This window comes from Macrobrachium rosenbergii, chromosome 30, assembly GCF_040412425.1.
Source record: "Macrobrachium rosenbergii isolate ZJJX-2024 chromosome 30, ASM4041242v1, whole genome shotgun sequence".
Taxonomy (NCBI): domain Eukaryota; kingdom Metazoa; phylum Arthropoda; class Malacostraca; order Decapoda; family Palaemonidae; genus Macrobrachium; species Macrobrachium rosenbergii.
In genome coordinates this window covers 629819-650344 of record NC_089770.1, presented here as the reverse complement: position 1 = coordinate 650344, position 20526 = coordinate 629819, and the positions used below count along the sequence as shown (strand labels likewise).

The window sequence follows — 20526 nt, the reverse complement described above, 5'->3', positions numbered from 1 at the left end:
ACCTGAGAGAGAGAGAGAGAGAGAGAGAGAGAGAGAGAGAGAGAGAGAGAGAGAGAGAGAGAGAGAGAGAGAGAGAGAGAATTATTGCTTAAATGATCAAGAAGTCACCTGTGTATAAACATACTCCCCAGTATTTTTGAGTATTTACAGAGAGTGCCTTGTAAAAGTACTTACTGAGAGAGAGAGAGAGAGAGAGAGAGAGAGAGAGAGAGAGAGAGAGAGAGATAAGAAGAAGGAACGTTAATCCTTCGGGATAATGAATTGAAGGCAGGTACGATAATTGTAGGTAGGCATGACCTCCTGGACAGCTTCTGTTTTTACTTCTGCTTGACGGGGGGTAGGGGAGGGAGAGAGGGAGGGAGGGAGAGGGAGAGAGAGGGAGGAAGGGAGAGAGAGAGAGAGAGGGGACACTGATGGCCCCTTATCTGAGACGATTATCTCGAAGATTGTTTTTTCGGTGAGAGCTTCCCACCCCTTCTCTCTCTCTCTCTCTCAGAGAGGGTTATAGTGACAGCTTTTGTAAATACGCTCTCGCCTCGCGAACGAGTAAATTCATTTGCGTTCGATCCCCAAAGCAAGCGAGGGAAAGAACGACATATGACCAATCCTTAGTAACGCGGATGGCGGAAGAGAGAGAGAGAGAGAGAGAGAGAGAGAGAGAGAGAGAGAGAGAGAGATAACAGAAGTTAATGATTCTCTCTCTCTCTCTCAGAAGAAGAATAAGAAGAAAGTATGATTTACTAAGATAACGCAAAAACTATCATTCGAATTTCAAATCGTGAGAACTTTTGACATATAGGTAACCGACGTCACAAAATTAACTGGCGTGAGGTCTCCGTTTCTTGGGCAGAATCCAGAGGGCCACACCAGTCCGTGATGGCATTAGCAGGCTCTAAACTACTCCGAGGAACCATTTCGTGCCCACGGAAACAAAAAATAAAAATAAAAAATGACCAAATCAGCGCCATCTATCGACCGATATTCCAACCCGACCACTCACTTGCCATCTCATGAATACCCAATTGTTCCCGGCGGATCACTAAGGCATTGAGGGCACGAAGCATTACCCACAAGCCCTCCATTCACACAGAGAGATGCCCTGGCTATAGCAATGTCAAGGTAAGAGAGAGAGAGAGAGAGAGAGAGAGAGAGAGTGAGAGAGTGTAGGTGCTTTTGAATCGACTCGCTGTGTTCGTCGATACATCACAGCGGGCATTAGCAATTTAGCATCCGGGTATCGATGGTATGTTTTCGTTTTGTCGGGTGAACAGCGCGTGATTTGTGCGCAAGCGCATGCAGCGCAGCGTCGTCGGCGTCTTGCCGTTACAGACACACAAACACACACGCACAAACAAACAAACAATACACGTTGAGGTTCATCACGAGATATAGGCCAAAGGGTACCCACAACTTTTTCCTTGTAACAGCCAATTGTATTAAACAGCTGAATGACCTATGAGGTCATTCAGCGCTGAAACGGAAATTGGCAATAAGAGTTTTGAAAGTTGCAACAGGAGGAAAACCTCTTTGCAGTTGCACTATGAATGAATTGTTAGGTGAGGGGTGAGGAAAATAAGCTGGAAAAACAGAGAATATGAACGGAGGAACAGGAAAGGGAATGGAGGGTGTTGAAGCAATTGGAAACAGCTCTCCGATCTGTGTAGATTAAAAGAAACGTGCTAGGTGAGTAAACAGATAAATTCTATGTCAACAGATAAGTAAAAAGAAAAATTCTAAGTCAATGGATAAACAAAAAGATAAATTCTAAGTCAATAGATAAGTAAACAGATAAATTCTAAGTGGATATATAAGTAAACAGATAAATTCTAAGTCAGCAGATAAATAAACAGATAAATTCTAAGTAAACAGATAAATTCTAAGTCAACAGATAAATTCTATACCCAGATAAATAAACAGATAAATTCTAAGTAGACAGATAAATTCTTAGTAAACAGATAAATTCTAAGTCAGCAGATAAATTCTATACCCAGATAAATAAACAGATAAATTCTAAGTAGACAGATAAATTCTTAGTAAACAGATAAATTCTTAGTAAACAGATAAATTCTAAGTCACCAGATAAGTAAACTGATCAGTTCTAAGTAAACAAATAAATTCTAAGTCAATACATAAGTAAACAGATAAATTCTATACCCACATAAATAAACAGATAAATTCTAAAAGTAGACAGATAAATTCTTAGTAAACAGATAAATTCTAAGTCAGCAGATAAATTCTATACCCAGATAAATAAACAGATAAATTCTTAGTAAACAGATAAATTCTTAGTAAACAGATAAATTCTAAGTAAACAGATAAATTCTAAGTAACTAGATATGTAAACTGATCAGTTCTAAGCAAACAAATAAATTCTTAGTAACTAGATAAGTAAACATTTCAATTCTAAGTAAACAGATAAATTCTAAATAAACAGATAATTAAATAGATAAATTCTATATAGATAAACAGATGAGAAACTTGACGCAAAATGATACTCTAATTTTTATATAATCCAGGTACAGAATTTATCTTAACAGCATTTTATCTTATCGTTTCGGCAAAGAAAAGAATTATTAATGTACCGGAAGTGAATATATGGTAGGTCACCCTTCATCACCCCACACCCCGTTTCCCCCCTTCCATCTCACACCACCAGTCCTCACCCTACACCCCAGCCGTTCACAGATGAGCGATTTGTCTTTAATCTTTTTAATTTTCATTTTTATTTTTCTGTTTATCATTTCCATGAATGTTTTATTCAACTTTTGTTTTGATTCGTATCGTTATCATAAATATCAATGTATATATATATATATATATATATATATATATATATATATATATATATATATATATATATATATATATATATATATATATATATATATGCGTCATTCACACAACCCCACAAAGCGCGCGCACGCACGCACATTCAAGCGTAAAATCTGTCCATTCACTACAAGGACCAACTTCACAGCTACGCAGTTTCTCGTATACCATATCTTCCCGCCTAATAAAAGATAATGAATTGCAATGAAAAGGAAGTGTAATTTACATTATACATCATTCACTGTCATTTATAATGAGTGAATGTTTCTATAATGTTTTCGTAAAATGGCGTAATGTAAACAAAACCTCTTCCCAATTGGGCAAGGTTTAAGAATTACAATGAAAAAGGAAGTGTACTTTACATTATGAATCATTCACTGCCATTTTAAATAAATGAATGTTTGTATAATGTTTTTGTAACATGGCGTAATGTAAACAAAACCTCTTCCCAGTGGCACAGGTTTAAGCAGGCCGCTGCTTGTCTGCTTATAGCAGGCTCGGTCAGCAGCAACCTTCAGTGAGTGCGGATGTGAGGAGGTCGTGACGTCACGGGGTATCCCAGGACCGAGGTCTGGACCCTCATACTCTTTACCAGAGAATTGCCCTCAGCCTTCACCGTGCACAGTTCACTGTCACTATTCCATGATTTCTTTTTATTATACAAAAATTCAGTTGGTTTTGCTGCGTCGTTTCTTATTATATATACTCGTATATATATGACTGTGAGAAGGCAGGAAATAAAGAAATAATAGAATAATAGAATAAATTGCAAAAGATTCGATACGTCTGTCATATAGTTTAGTGACAATGTTCACATTTACCTCTTCTCTGAGAGAGAGAGAGAGAGAGAGAGAGAGAGAGAGAGAGAGAGAGAGAGAGAGAGAGAGTCTTTCGAACTTTTACAAGTCTATCTGTCTACCTTTCACTCCATTCGTCCGTCCAGGTAGGCTACAGAAGGATTTCCCTTTTCTCTCTCTCTCTCTCTCTCTCTCTGTGTGTCTTGACCACATCTTCCGGCGATGTTTTCAAATGATACAGGATGTTATTTTACCATTTTTTCTTACACAACATTGCCGAAGGAAACTTGGGGGTGGTGGGGGGAGACGTGATTCAACATTACTGTTAGATATATTTTGGGAACTACTGATTTTTTTTTTATTTATGCTCAAATATCTGCAAAATATGCACACACATACACACTTTTAAATATGGCTGCAGAAGTGACCTATGTCTTATTTGATTCAACGAGGCTAAACCATGTCTGAGAAAACAATTAATATATATATATATATATATATATATATATATATATATATATATATATATATATATATATATATATATACACATCTAGAGCAAAGTGAACACATCTTAATCTAAGACGACAAAGTGTGGTTTCCTGCCTAGGATCCTAGTTCGTAGTATAGCTGACCTCTCTATATGACTTCCTAACTGCACTTATTCTTTCTATATATTAGCTTCTTTCTATATACTATCATAGCAAGAGAAACTATAATGTTAATTCGAGAACTTTATCCTTACATGTTAATGATAAAGCAGTATCTTTCACTTCCACAGCAATAAAAAGGATGAAGTCCCCATAGGATGAAGGAATCTAGTTAGGATTGACATCAGATAAAGTCCCCATAGGATGAAGGAATCTAGTTAGGATTGACATCATCCTTTATTTCCACAGCAATAAGAAGGATGAAGTCCCCATAGGATGAAGGAATCTAGTTAGGATTGACATCATCCTTTATTATCACACTAATAAGAAGGATAAAGTCCCTATAGGATGAAGGAATCTAGTTAGGATGGCCATCATCCTTTATTACCACACTAAGAAGGATGAAGTCCCCATAGGATGAAGGAATCTAGTTAGGATTGACATCATCCTTTATTACCACACTAATAAGAAGGATAAAGTCCCCATAGGATGAAGGAATCTAGTTAGGATTGACATCATCCTTTATTACCACACTAATAAGAAGGATAAAGTCCATATAAGATGAAGGAATCTAGTTAGGATTGACATCATCCTTTATTACCACACTAATAAGAAGGATAAAGTCCATATAAGATGTCCCCAAGGATGATCTAGTTAGGATTGACATCATCCTTTATTACCACACTAATAAGAAGGATAAAGTCCATATAAGATGAAGGAATCTAGTTAGGATTGACATCACCCTTTATTATCACACTAATAAGAAGGATAAAGTCCCTATAGGATGAAGGAATCTAGTTAGGATTGACATCATCCTTTATTACCACACTAATAAGAAGGATAAAGTCCCCTATAGGATGAAAGAATCTAGTTAGGATTGACATCATCCTTTATTACCACACTAATAAGAAGGATAAAGTCCATATAAGATGAAGGAATCTAGTTAGGAATGACATCCTCCTTTATTACCACACTAATAAGAAGGATAAAGTCCCCACAGGATCATTCCCTCTTTGTTGCAAGGAATCTAGTTAGGCTAAGGCCAAATTCTGACATCATCCTTTAAGTCAGATAAAAGAGAATACAAACGGAGGTACAGTAAAAGAAATGAGAGCGGTTGCAGCTAGGGGACGAAGGGACGCTGCGAAGACCACTAAGTAGTGCCTACAGTGCATCAACGTGAGGTGCACTGACAGCACTAGTCTCCTACATGGGTCTTTGCTGTAATACACATGAAAATGATAAACAATGATTCTTCTCTAAAAAAATCACCTTTTTATCGTCAATTTCCGTTTCAGCATTGAATTGCTTCATAGGTCCCAGCACTTGGCCTAAATTCTATCTTCTATTCTCTATTAGAACTGTTCCAAATACAGCATCTGCATCAGATTTATTGCTATAGAATAAACTTATAGAATGATCTTTTTAAACCTGTAGTTGAATCACTGGAACTTCAGGAGTTCAAACATGGTCCAAATACTATTTTGTGAGACTATGAGTCTCACTTCCTAGTTCATTTCTTAGCTGCTTTATTTATCTATCTGATGTTATATACCTCACTTGTTGCTATTTATCTTATTTGCCTTTCTTTATTTATTTATTTTTCATTGTTTGTTTATTTTGCAACTTCCTTTTCTGTACTGGAATGCTTTGCCTATTCATGGTCTTAGGCTTGTACCATTCTGTTTTCCAACTATGGTTGCAGCTTGGCTTGGAATAATATCAATGAAAACTACAATAATTTGCATCTGGAAACAGGGACAGCAGATCAATGGAATGGCTGTTTTCTCTCTAACACAAAAGAGTTGCAATATTCTTAGACAGTGTCTATGCGTTGCAAAATAACTTCAACTGTTTGCAAGACTGATCAAGTAATTTAGGCGACTGGACCCTAACCCAACTCTAAAACAGAAAAGCCAGGAAATGAAGCCTCGAAAGAACCTTTCCAGCATCTAAACTTACTTCCAGTAGGCCTATAACCTTATGTGACTCTCTAAAACTGCTGTATAACACTATCTAGCAATTTTAGTCTATGGAGAGATGTTCGACTTGCCTGGTTTAATCCCTAAGACAGAAACAATGGAGAATTTTAACAAGCACAGAACCTTGAAAATGAAGATCAACTATCATGAACTTACGACAAATCCCACTTTATACTTTGTAACGATTTTGACATCTTGGTTAAAACAGGTTTCAGAGTAATACGGAACCATCCTCTTTCACAGTGGGTCGTAAAATGGGCAGTATTATGGCTGCAGCAAGATCATACATATGTCTCCACTGCCACTGATGGGGAAGACACATAGGCTGATGTTTCTGTGACAGGCCATACAGTGGCTTTGCCTCCAGAGAGGGAGGAGCACCAACAGCTACTGATGCTGTAATCCAGCGTCAGCTGCCAACCTCCAACTGGGAATTAGGCTTACAAACAAGTACTTGAGGTTTGTAAACTGTGTAAGAATGATGAATAAACATACTGAAAAATACACACATCATGGATATTTGTCTCCCCAAAAAATCATACCCACCAGTATCACCAACAAATACTAGTAACTACCTAGAACTAATAAACACAATGATTTATGAAGGACGAGAGAAATGCTTGTCAAAGAACATGAATACATTCTTTGATGATATGGAAAACATTGAGCTTTTGCAGGCAAGAAATGATTTGTGTATTCTGCCACTGAGGTCATGGACAGACCTGCAAACGCTCAAAGAAATTACACCGACCTTATGGTCCCGCAGAAGTTTTCAAGTCGCCCGTCACATTTAAACGTTATTGAAAAAGTGCTCCGGTCAGATTTTTAGTTTTGATGATGCAATGAAAACGATTTGTGGAAAACTACTTAACTGACCTTCCAATCAGTGTTCCTTCTCTTACCTGCTTCCAGAGTTTTCTCATTATCATCCTTTTCAGTTCTTAGTTTCAAACATAACCTATCTGTAGATGTATTAGGAGCATGACACATTGTCACAAAGCGTGGCAGATGTGAAATCAAGTGGTAGCAGAACCAAGATAGACATAAACACAGGTTCACATAAATATACAGTACTCAGATCAAGATGGCCCACCACCTGCAAAAGAAAAAAAAAACAAGATTTCAAAGTGTAGACAACCAGATAAGATAAGTAAGTCTTAAATTGGTTTATAAAAGTTTGGTCAGATGGCCTGGTACTGAAATATTATTGGCATGTTTCGGATGACTTAAATGCAACGTCTCCCTACAGGTGTGTATTTGGTAATCATGTCATAACCAAATGCACAGTTGTCAGTTACTGAAAATAGCTGTTACATTATTTTACAACTGCAGATCCCATACTCAAAATTTAGGGAAGATTTTATATCCATCTGCAAAGATTGCATAACTTGGGCCTTTCTGACGGGTTTAAAGGTGTCTGGGCCATAGCAATTGGAGCTGTGACACCAAGTAACTTGCAATCAGTTAACTGGAAGCAAGTTTAAGAAAACCAATGACCATGGTGCAATTGCCGTTTGCTAATGTGCTACCTGTATTTAATTAATACAGTGGAACACGAGGAAAAAACCCACGTTACGTTTCTTTGGCAGTCATTGGTGAAGAAATTCATGATGTCAATAGCAGATTTATTAAAATAGATGCAGTGTGAGGTAGAACTTAATACTCTGCTGAATTATTGTATTTGCATTCAACCAAACAGTAATTTCAATCAGAGGATTTAATCTCACTAGCAGACAAAATATCTAAAGCAATATCATTTGACATATCATTGTGCAAGTTTGCACTGTGAACAAACTGCCGTGGTGTGATACTGACTTTGGGAATTCCATATTGACAGACAACCATAAAAAGGTATCTTTACACTGCTGAGAAATTTGTGTTAATATATACTTGTACTCATTACTCCAACTTCACTGCATTCCCAGTGGACAAACTTCAGGAGGAATTTCTGGAATCCCAGTAATGGAGAAGTGATATCAAGCATTCACACAGGATAAACCAACTGCCTGGACAATAAAGACTGGATAAAGAAGGTTAAATGCCTCCAAAATGCTCCTTTATAGCCAATTTGATATTACAGTATTACTAATATTAATAAATGGTTTACCAAAATCACAGACCTACCATTCTTAACTCTCAAAGGGCTAACCTGACGGGTTTGATTTAAACAAAAAAATGACATTCTATTCAATAAATCACAATTCTTTTAAAATCTAAAAAATGGGTACACAAAAATTTTAAGATTCTGACAAAATTTCTCTCAACGATTTGTTAGATGAAAATCTTGGCAAACTTATGAAACATGTTTGACTGCACATCTTGTCCTGCATTCTGGAACTGGGTCAGGTAGGAAAGGTGTATGACAGGGTCAAGTTTCCTGTGCTTTCATGAGGCCCAGAGGAGTTCTCATGCTTCCATATTCATATATACATCAGAGGCAATTGTTTTCAGCAGGTTTCAAAGACAAAATCCCCTTGGGTTCAAATTTGATGGAGCATTACATCTCTTTTGAAAGGGAAGTTAGCTGACATTGACAGCAAGAGCCATGATTTTCATATGAAACCATAAAAATCACTGCTTTAGTCCACAAAGAAAACTTTGCTTGAAATAATTAAAGAAACACATAAATAATATCACTGGCTCCTGTAAGAATACCGGATATGACAAGTGATGTTATTTCTGGTTGTAAATATGACATCAAGAGAAAAGGAATGTTTGTTTTAGGCTTTTAATTTGATCTTAAAATCCAAAATTTCCAGTCTTATCAAGAGAAGCATTTTCACCACTGAATGCAGGATACTGCATCTCAGTCACTTTGGCTGTTTTCAGAATTTTCTGGGAAAGGGCTGTCCCCAGACCCAACCTAGCCAAGCCATGAACCATCTCTTGCAATAAACTGTTATCTGAAAAAATGCATTCTCAACCTTTAATGGGCATTAAGGCACAATTACGAGGCATTGAGGTAGTTGGTAGAAGTAAAAGGATTTGTAATTTGTAAGAACACAATGCTAAATTAGCATCTACCATTAATCACCGGAGGATATTACCACCACAGAGTAAAACAATGACGTTATAAATGCACTGCATGATATTTTACAAAGATATGCCAGCATCTAACAAAGTTGATGAGACAAAAGTCAGATTACACAAAAGATAATTCCTGCACTGGTCTACCTTTCAACAAAACATACAAAGCATTAGTTTCTGTCTCAAAACTAGTACACTGCCTAGAACTATTAGAAGCTTTGACCCGACACTGCCATTGATGTTACGCTTACTACCGTCATATGTGAGAATCGTACCATTAGTGGATTCTTGGACACAAAATATTGATATTACAAAAAGGGGGAAAAAGTTTATGGACCTGCGAACTAAAAACAATCTCAGACTGCTTCGAGACACCTTGCCTCCCCTTCAGCGTGAATAATATTGTACACTAAACGAAAGAGGAAATGGTTCTGAAATTGTCAGTGAATATTTACAAGTCTGATACCAAGTTTTCGACATAAAATACTCAAATACATCTGCAACAATAAAACTCTTTTTTTTTTTAATAGCATTAACAATAGGATTTACAGTTAATGGAGAGGTTTCTATTTGTTTCACTGGTACCTAAAAACATGTGGCATGTTCACTGAATTGTCAACCTCGTACGTTTTACGTACAAGCAACTTGGGAGGCTACGTTAAATAACTTATTCATTCATGATGAGTTTTCTTGTGCTTTTTCAGAGCTGAACTTTTCCAAAACATGGACCCACAGTCCGGGCACTCCCTAGGCTTGTGCCCAAAGTGCGACTTTTTATGCGACCACAGAGAGGAACGAGCCCGAAACGCGGCGCCACACTTGTCACACTGGTACGGTCTGCCTTTGGAATGCTTGCGCTGGTGATTAACCATTTGTTTTACGTTAAAAGTATCGTCACAGTCGTCGCACTTCACGATAACGTTGCCCGAGTGGAGCTTTTCGTGGCTGGTGCACTGTACCTTGTAAGTGAAGGACTTCTCACAATGCTGGCACTGGAATTCCTTCTTATTGCCAGCAGTCTGTTCCCTGTCATCCGCCTGCAGTGTCAGATTCGACACTTCACTGTGTACGTCCTTCCCGAAGGCATGATGGCTCTGGGAGTGATTCTTCAGGGCCGTTTTGTTGGTGAACCTCTCGTGACATAGCGAACAGGGGTAGGGTCTCCCCACCACATTCACGTGCAATATTCGATGAGCGATCAGGTACTTCTTCTCGGTGAATTTCTTCTTGCAGACTTCACATTTGAAAAAAATGCCTTCCATGTGGTCTTGCTGCAAGTGCGCTTCTAAATCCTGGGACAGGAGCTGTCTTCCGCAAATATCACACTCTTGGTCCTTCAACTTTTTCACATTAACACTATCCTCGCACTCGTCAGTCTCCGTGGCCTCGAGACTGTTGTAGTTACTTTTCTCGCTGACAGATTCCGAGGGGAAAATCTTGACGAACGGCCCGTCCTTATTCGACCGTTTGTACACGTCAACGTTCCGGTACCGAAAGAGTTCCGATATCAGCGGGAGGGGGTACAAGAGGGGAAACACGGCATTCTTCTTGGAGGACTTACCGTACTTGCTCTTCTTGCTTTTGTGCTTCTTTTTCCGAACGCTCCTCTCCCCCAGTTTGTTATCGTTGTTTATGTTAAAATCCGAGTCAAAGAGCATGTTACACTCGACACTCACAAACTCCATGGCATTGGGGAGGTCCTTTTCAGCGAGGTCATCTTCGAAAGCGAAGCTGTCGAGATGATTTTTCACTTCCCCTGCATTAAAGTCGTCTGCGCCTCTCGACGTCAAAATGCCCTTTAACCAGACGTCTGCTGGATTCCTCTGTTCATGTATTATGCTCAGGTCAGCCATCGGAGAGACCCGTCTTCTTGAAAATATTCTAATTACTGAAGTGACGAAGCGTTCTTGACATACCAGCAGTTTAACTAAGCCTGTAAGAAGAGGAAGAAATTAGAATTCTTTGATGTAAAACAAATTACCAAAGTCACGAAAAATCAAAACAATCTTACCTCCTTACTGTGATTATCGTTGTAAAGTTTTGCAATTTTCAATTTTCGTACTTAACCTTCTGGACCTGACTTCTGTAACCACCTAAGGTCCCCAGCTGGAAATGAATCATCTGCAATCTGTATTTTTAATTGTTATCATTTTTAATATTTGTTTTTACTATTATTCTCCATATAATTGCTGTCATTACCATTATTATGAACTCTGTTTTTTCTACTTCTTCAGCAACTGTGTGGATACCGTCGATTGTTACTTTTATCATGTTATGTATCCAGATTGTGTGTATTGTATATGTATATTCCATGTATATGGCCCTGAGCTGCAATAAAGGATATCATTATTATTATTTATTTGTTTAATATGTACACATAGTGTGCATATGTTACCGTTCATTACAGGTATATATTTTTAACAGACCATCGTCGTTTTAATAGAGGTGGTATGTATGTACGTAAACAACAGCTTATTCCTGCTTTCCTTTCGAGGTTATTCTCCGTAAAGACGAGCTCTTCAGGCCTATAATGGTATTGTGAATTATAACCGAAGCATAACAATGTTACACCACCTCACTTTCATTTCATATTTCTCACTTTCCTTCTACAATTCACCCACAGTCTGTAAGTTTCTCAATGGCAAGAAGGGTGCCTGTGTGCTGTTGCTCTTTACCTGACGGAGATATTCCATCATACACTGTTTATCTGATTCAGATTTATCATATCAGTTGTTTCATTTACTTAAGAACAATTATACAGTATATGTAATAAATACTGGTACTGCAAAAAACATTTCACTATTTAAAATGACTAACCAAGCTTATTTCTTTCACTGTTGTGAAAATTTTAGACACCCTTCTTCTTGGTATAAAATATGTGACATTCATTTTATTTGTTTCACTGATGAATGAAGGACCAGCTGAAGAAAGAAGTAAAATAACAAAAAAAACAAAACACAGCTAACTCTCTATTTATATAGGTTCTACATACATGCTTTCACTTTAACACGGGCTATGATTGTGGGCGATAATGGTCTATTCACATGAATTCCTCCCATTGGTACAGGTAAGATGAAGAAGAAGAAGCATGGGTGAAATTTCTCACACTGATATTCAGCAATATCCAATAAAAAGTAGAGATTCCTGTACCTTGGAATTTAACCCCCTTATCACACCAATGTTTCATACATACATATAGGGAACGTGGAGTCATCGCTTGAGCCAGCAGAAAAACTGGAAGGACAGCAATCAAAATGAAGATAAGACAATAATGACAGGCAGTGGAAACCTGTGGTTTTAATGTTCTGTGTTCCTCATGATGTTCACAGAATAACATTTCTTATCAGAACTAGAGAGAAAGGGTAGAGTTTCCCACTGTCTTGGAACCTAAGCCCCAAATTACCACTGATTCTTATGGGGATATTTTGATCTACAGTATTTACACAAAGTACATTTACAAGACGTCTTTAAGAACATGTCCCCCAAGTAAACAGAGAATTATCTGTACCTACAGGAGAAAAAAATCATTACTGTTTTGGAAATAATCAACAAAAGCAATGTACGTTTACAAGACGTCTTAAAGCAATGTACATTTGCAAGACGTCTTTAAGAACGTATTCCCCCTTGTAAACAGAATTATCTGTACCTACAGAAGTAAAAAATCATTACTGTATTGGAAATAATCAACAAAAGCAATGTATGTTTACAAGACGTCTTTAAGAACATATCCCCCTAAGTAAACAGAATTATCTGTACCTACGGAGGTAAAAAATCATTACTGTATTGGAAATAATCAATGAAGGTCTTTATAAGCATTTTCAGGTGCAAGCTTTTAAGAAAGAGATGAGTGGAATACATGCATAAAAAGTAACCAGTAGGTCATACAATAATGATATATGAGAGTAAAACCAACGAAAAGCTAGTGAAATGAATACTACGTAAGCCAGCCTTGGGATCAAATAGGCTTATGTTTCTTGAGCAGCCCTCAATTGTACCATATGAGAGGGAGGACGAAAGGAATGGGAAAGTTGCAAAAGAAAGGTTAAAACATATAAGAAGAAAGGTAAATAATGAGATGTAAATAAATTACCAGAATGTATGAACTAATTAAAGACTTTTAGAAAACTGTCGATTACTGGTATGGCGTTGTTCGGTACTGCACAGATTAAAAAGAATATGTACTGGGTTTCTTTAAACATGAAGGTATATAGAAAATAATATCATTCTAGAAAACAAATTATTACAATATATGAAGAAAATAACAGCTTTTAGATAAATTACTAAAATACATAGAGAAAATAAAAGCTTTTCGACAATCTCCAGTTATTGAAATGCATGTTAGGTATGTCCCAGATTGAAAAGATTACGTAGAGGATCATTTGTCTGTGCCTGTTAATGCATATATAGAATATCTTTCCAGAAATAACAATACCACATTTTTAATATCTAGATGTTTACTTATTTATTTAGCTGACAATCTGGGTATCATAAATGTCATTAGTTTTCTTAATTCAGGGCATCTGTTTTGTTCAACATACATGACTTTATTTTCCCAATGCCAAAATGTTTCCAATAAGTGTTATTTATCACTGGCATATGTATACAACCTTTCTAAAAAGCCCCAGGTTCTACTATAATGTGTCCAATTTAGTTACACTTTGTTACAAAAAGGTTTTACTCTCTGCAGAATTACTTCATTGACTGAGAAAAAGTGACCAGACCAATTTTAGAATAGAATAGAATATTGTTTACTTATTTAAAAGGCCTTAATAGCTATGAGGTCATTCAACGCTGAAATGGAAATTGGGAGCAAAAGTTTGAAAGGTGTAACAGGAGTTTTCACTTAATCAATTGTAAGGCAAGGGTGGAAAAAATATTTAGTTTTACCAGACCACTGAGCATGATTAACAGCTCTCCTAGGCTGGCCAAAGATTAGACTTATTTATGGCTAAGAACCAATGGTTACTTAGCAACGGGATAAGAAGGATGAAAGAGAATATGAACAAAGGTATAGTAATAGGAATGAAAGGGGTTGCAGCTAGGTTGAAGGGACTGCAAAGAATGTAATGCCCACAGTGCACTGCATGAGGTGCAGTGGTTACACTTTCCCGCTACAACCAATTGGTTCTTAGCCACGTAAAATAAGTCTAATCCTTGACAGCCCTGGAGAGCTGTTAATCAGCTCAGTGGTCTGGTAAAACTAAGTACTGACTCTCCCCACAGGATAAAATAGTCCAAGGTTCAAGCATAATGTGTTCAATTTACTTAAACATTGCTGGCAAAGAAAGACTCCAGAATTACCTCAGTGACTGAGAAAAAGTGATCTAACCAAGTTGATTCATAATCTATTTGAGACTGTTTGCATGGTATGCCTAACTATGTAAGCAAATGCCGGCCTTTATAAACTATCAAGTGGTTAGTTCACAGTTTGAAAAGTGGTACAGCAATTTTGGTTACAGGAAAACCTGTCTGAAACTGAACAGACAGAGAAAAGTCCATGAAATCCTATTAGGAAAATGCAAGGTCTTTTTGGTACATTCATTTGTTGCACAGAAATAATCAACAGGCTACATCTTAACTGTACTGTAAACAGAATTGGGCCACACGTGATATAGAATGAATTGATGGAATACCTGTCAAATGCAAAGATTTGTTCACCATTTTCCGGTGAGAACTGTAAAGGCAGAGTGCAGTATTATTTTGTATTTGTGATTCACAAGCTTGTCAAGAAAATTTGAGTATCAAAAAATTTTTAGCAATGCAAACCCATTTATTTTGCTTGCAAATTTATAAACTGCAATTTTTTCGTTTGAAGTAAAGTTAATTATGCTGTAAAGCTTCTAACGGTACCACACGCCTTCAACTCTACCTAGTAACTGCAAGTCCATTCTTTCACCTTGAACCATAAGTTGTACAGTTATTGTTCATACAATCTTTCATTTTGTAATAGGATGCCAACATGAAAATGATCATACATTTTTCCCCAGTGGTAAATGTTCATCATAAATCTACCTTTAAGAAAGATGGAGAGACAATTTTGGTAAGATGAAAGGTCATACATATTCAACATGGCAGATTTTTAAGGCGATAGAGTATACATTTTTCATAGATATACAAATCCAGTCTTAAATGTTCATTATAAATCTACCTTTAAGAAAGATGGAGAGACAATTTCGGTAAGATGAAAGGTCATACATATTCAACATGGGAGATTTTTAAAGGTGATACAGTATCCATTTTTCATAGATATACAAATCCAGTCCTGTAAGCAGATACCTCTGGCAACAGCTAGTCTGGTCACTGAGACTTGGTAACAAGGTTTGCAAATTTGGCAGCAGACGAATATGCCGCATAGCTTTTCCTTTGAGAGCAGGGCAATCAAAGGGGAGCTGAAAAGTTACCAACTGTTCCTGTAATAATACAAACCATTATCTATGCAGACTTAATACTTAGGCAGGAAGAATGGTCTTGAGATCACAAAAGGGTGTTGATCTCCCACCTGGAGATGTCAGCTTTCCAATCTCGTAAATGAACTGGTGAAAGATGAATGACTCCTGTAACCTGTCAAATGCGAACTCACAATGACAGGGCCATGTTCTAGAGTGTGGCTTGTTGTAACCTCACTCTAGAAAAAAAAAAGGACTCATGTTCCTTTATAATAAAGGAAGACCAGCCCAGAAGGTAGTATAATATGGCAAAACCCCTTCAAGTTAATTTCGACTACTTATCAAGTAATTTTCTTCATACATTTCAAGCAATCAAAAAAAGCAACTGATTCCTCTCCCAAAGCAGATGGGTGGTGAAGGGCTATACCCTGTTTTCAGTTGCCTTGTCTGCCTGATAAAACAAGTTGTTTCCAAAAGCAAAACCAAGTTTTTTTTCCCTAAAAGTAACCTTTCACTCTACAGCAACCTCTAAAAAATATTGTGAAACTAGGCATGATAGAATTCCTGCAGACCTGTAAGGTAATCACTCTTAGAATTATGTTTGATACGATAAAAGGTTCAGCACATTCAATCTGAAATGTTGACTACCAATCAGGTATTTGTCTTAGAATATTCAAAGCCACTACAGAAAGCAATTGTCTCCTCTCCTGAGGAATATGGTTGAAGGGCTACACTTGCTTTCGTTGCCATTGCTACCTGACAGACCAAGTTCCTTTTTCCCAAAAATACACATTGATTCCAGAGTCACCCTAAAGGAAGACTGTGAGATTAGGCATGACACAAGCCAGGCACCTAGATGGTCTTGTCAACAACTCCCTACTGACATGGGTTATTTCTTTTACAGTGTAACATTCTGGTTTATGTAGTGTAAATAATTCGACAAGATTGTAGAAATATCTTGAGCCCTGTCCACACTAGCGGGCACTGCCCGAAGGGCAAACACTGTTCCCATAACCCGTTCCACTATACTGATCGGCTGAGTATGGAGCCAAAGCATGCGACTGTCTGGTAACACTGCTTCAGAAGCGAGAGAAAATATAAAGAGCTGCAAGTGACCGACGGGCATGCCGCTAGTGTGGACAGGCCATGAGAATTAAAGGCCTACACTACTGGACAGTGCCATTAAGTACAGTCGATTCAGATATCAAGTTAAAAACACAAACGTCAAAACTAAAAGTCTATGCAGAGCAACTTTGTAAGCCATGGCAAGGTCATCTACAGTTTCATTATTCAGGAAGATTTTATGAGAGTAAGTTTCATTCATTTCAAAAACAGGAATCAATTCATGAAGCTCAAAATAATAAATTCGTTACTTACTTGATTTTCATGCACGTCATTGTTAATTAAGATTAGGTGGTGCCTCAACTGAGCCTTCTTCAAGCAGGCTACCTGTTAATCTTCAATAGCATTGTCAGGTCTTCTTGGTGAGGTAGGCATCTGTATGTAGAGATTCCAAATGTCATTCCAAAGGCGACACTGCTAACCTCTCTGACTTGTTATTCCAAAATTCTGAAAAAATATAGTTCTCATCAGTAAAATTCAACTTTGGAAACAAAATCACAAATTTTACAGTCTAGTGATAAAAACGAAATTTTTACTTGTGCAAATAGTTCAATGTGTACGGATACCTGAGATGGAAATATTTTTCAAAGAATACAAAATAGCAAGTCTTCCCCCAGTTTGGTATTCCATAGCCTGGAGGAACTCCATGTAAAACCATAAAACCATATTGAGTCTTTTGAGCTGAAATCAAACTCATTTCAGTCTGAGAAATGAAATGCTAGGACTAAAATGATTGTATTGCTAAGCATTGGCTAGCTAGGCTGCCAGGCTATACTAGCCTAGGCTACTCTGCTTAAGGACATTGGACACTGTGTGGATTTTGAGTGATGTGAAAAGGGGCACTGCTTGAAGGATGACTGTGCTGATAAATACAGCGCTCATCGGCAAATATCTTGCTAACAGTACATTTGAGACAGATTTTAGTAAATATCTTGGTAACAGTAAATCTGCGAGAAAGATTCTAGTAAATATCTCAGTAACAGTAAATTTGTGACTGATTCTAGTAAATAACTCAGTAGCTGTAAATTTGCAACGAGATTTCAATAAATATCTTGGCAACAGTCAATTTGCAACATATTTTAGTAAATATCTCAGCAACAGTGCATTTGAGACAGATTTTAGTATATACCTTGGCAACAGAAAATTTGCAACAGATTCTAATAAATATCTCAGTAACAGCAAATTTGCAACAGATTCTAGTAAATATCTCGGTAACAGTAAATATGCCACAAATTTTAGTAAACATCTCGGCAACAGTAAATATGCATTTTAATATGATTCTTGCATTAAGCATAGCCTAGCCTATTAACGAGGCTTCACAAAGAAGCAATGAACTCCAATATCAAGAACTAGTATTAGAGTATAAATTACCACATGGAAAGTGCAGTGTATCACTATGCTTATGTAAAGATTTAAGAATATCAAGTCTTTGAGCGAAGGCTACGTAGCTAGAGGAGTTTGAGACGATTAGGCCGTGATATTTTCGGCCGTGAACGTGTTAGGCCATAATGAAGTTTAGGCCGTAAGACGCGGCGGAAGCTCCTTGGGACGCCGTATTTAGTACAAGCCCCTCGGGGATCAAAATATTATATACACCCATTTTGGCCATTTAGCCAGTTTGGATGTGGTAAAAGTTTTTTACTGTGATAAATATTAGTTTGCAAGAATTATGAATATAAAATGTTTTTTTCATTTTTTAAAATAAAATTAGTTTGTAAGAATTATGTATATAAAATATTTTTCTCATTTTTTACAATACCGTAAATATTATTTTGCAAGAATTATGTATATAAAATGTTTTTTTTTTATTTTTATGTATATTCGAAAGATATAATAAATAATCGAGTAGGGACGTTCGGACCGGAAATGAACGTTATCCCTGGACGTTACGGCCTAAACGACTCACGGCCGAAACGACCAGGACCCGCCTTGACCCAAGGACATGTAATTTGCTGGGAATACATAATTTAGAGGTATTTAGAAGTCAAATAACCGTATATGAATGCGTGAAATCAGTTCTACTCAGCTTGGCGTTACATTCAGTTAAAAGCTTAACCTAACCTAGGTATAGGATGGGCTACCTAGCCCGTCGTAAGCTATTTTAGGTTAGGCTACTAATAAATAGCAATGCAGCAGGCTAGGATGGCCCATCTATGAACTAATCATACTTACAGATCACTTGTAGGATGAGAAGACAGCTAATTTATATATATAAATATGAATATATATACGTCCTTGTTAACTCGTCCTCTGCATCTAATGTATCCTCCTCGTCCCGCCTACCTCAGGATACCCGGTCCTATTTAGGATGCCTGCGAGGATATATACACCAGTTATTGAACAGAAATGAAGAGAAAGGATTAATCAATCTTTCTAGTTGCCTTCGGGCATCGAAATGAAGCGGAATTGGGGAATATACCTCAAAATTAACAGTTGTTTTCTGAAGGGTTCGCCTGCTTTTGTCTGGTCTCGGAAGCGCCTTAAATCGCGAATAAAAACAAACGTTGGCAACTCACGACTCTCTCTCTCACGATGTCACGGTTCCGGGTGTCGTTTTAATTACACGGTTATTTTCTCTGTCTCTCTGTCTCTCTCTCTCTCTCTCACTCTCTGTCTCTCTCTCTCTCTGAGAAAATTACATATCCTCGTCTTAATTTCATTACGGGAACAACAAAAAGTTTATTTTAACGATATATTCAACACAATCTCTCTCTCTCTCTCTCTCTCTCTCTCTCTCTCTCTCTCTCTCTCTCTCTCTCTCTCTCTCTCTCAAGCATCTCTAGTAACAGTGTGTTAAACTATTTTATTCCTTTAAACACGTAATCCTACTTACTGACTGTCCTGGATAAAAGTGGCCGCGCTGGCATAAGCTCGATCTAAACCAGCCACCCAACTTATCCATTATATACCTTCTTGCCACTACGAAGAAGCTCAGTTGGTTAGGTCGAGTCCAGATGTCCACAACAGACCTTCCAGAATACGATCAAGATAGCTGTATTGTCTTGTCATTTGAATGTAATTCTGAAAATAGATTTTCTCTCATTCAATCTGTAGTGTCTTCACATGTGTAGACAATTCTGACGATAAACTCTCATTCAACCTGTTGTGTCTACACATTTGTAGATAATTCTGACAATAAACTCTTTCATTCAATTTGTAGTGCCTCCACATTTGCAGATAATTCTGACAATAAACTCTGTCTCTCACTCAACCTGTAGTGTCTTCACATTTGTAGATAATTCTGACAATAAACTCTCTCTCATTCAACCCGTAGTGTCTCAGCATTTGTAGATAATTCTGACAAGAAACCCTCTCTTATCTTTCTCATTCTTGACCACTGCTCTTAGTCTGCTGATCTAGTAAGCTGTTGTATTCAATTCTCAGGGGAAAACAGTTTTCCTTCCCTGGAAACAAAAGGGAAAACAAAAGCATTGTGGTGAAGGTTTTGTATACAATGGGTCACTCGAGTTTTTTCCTTAATGTATTCTGAATGTAACAGGAGTTCGTATTCAGGCTGGGTATGGTGGCCATGAATTAATGATTGAGAGAGAGAGAGAGAGAGAGAGAGAGAGAGAGAGAGAGAGAGAGAGAGAGAGAGAGAGAGAGATTAATTCTCTATCAATGATATATATAGGTATTAAGTTTAATACCATTTCTTTTGGAGCCTTCAAGATTCTCATCAAGTCTTTAGGGATGAAATTGCGAACCCCATACTCCCTCTCTCTCTCTGGAC

The 20526-nt window shown here is 37.4% G+C and overlaps 1 protein-coding gene across 1 annotated transcript; it reads right to left on the bottom strand.

Annotated features, from left to right (window-relative positions):
- Positions 1-9328: 9328 nt before the first annotated feature.
- On the bottom strand, positions 9329-19292 carry LOC136854883 (zinc finger protein OZF-like). Its single transcript, XM_067131412.1, has 4 exons — positions 19213-19292; positions 18966-19105; positions 17049-17240; positions 9329-11218 (listed from the first exon to the last, which is right to left on the bottom strand). Exon 4 carries the CDS (start codon positions 11136-11138, stop codon positions 9957-9959), a length of 1182 nt encoding a protein of 393 aa, XP_066987513.1. The 5' UTR covers positions 11139-11218; positions 17049-17240; positions 18966-19105; positions 19213-19292; the 3' UTR covers positions 9329-9956.
- Between the last annotated feature and the right edge of the window lie 1234 nt (positions 19293-20526).

What these genes read in the sequence shown, in the direction of transcription:
- LOC136854883 (XM_067131412.1), bottom strand. Translation starts at nt 11,138, where the DNA reads ATGGCTGACCTGAGCATAATACATGAACAGAGGAATCCAGCAGACGTC.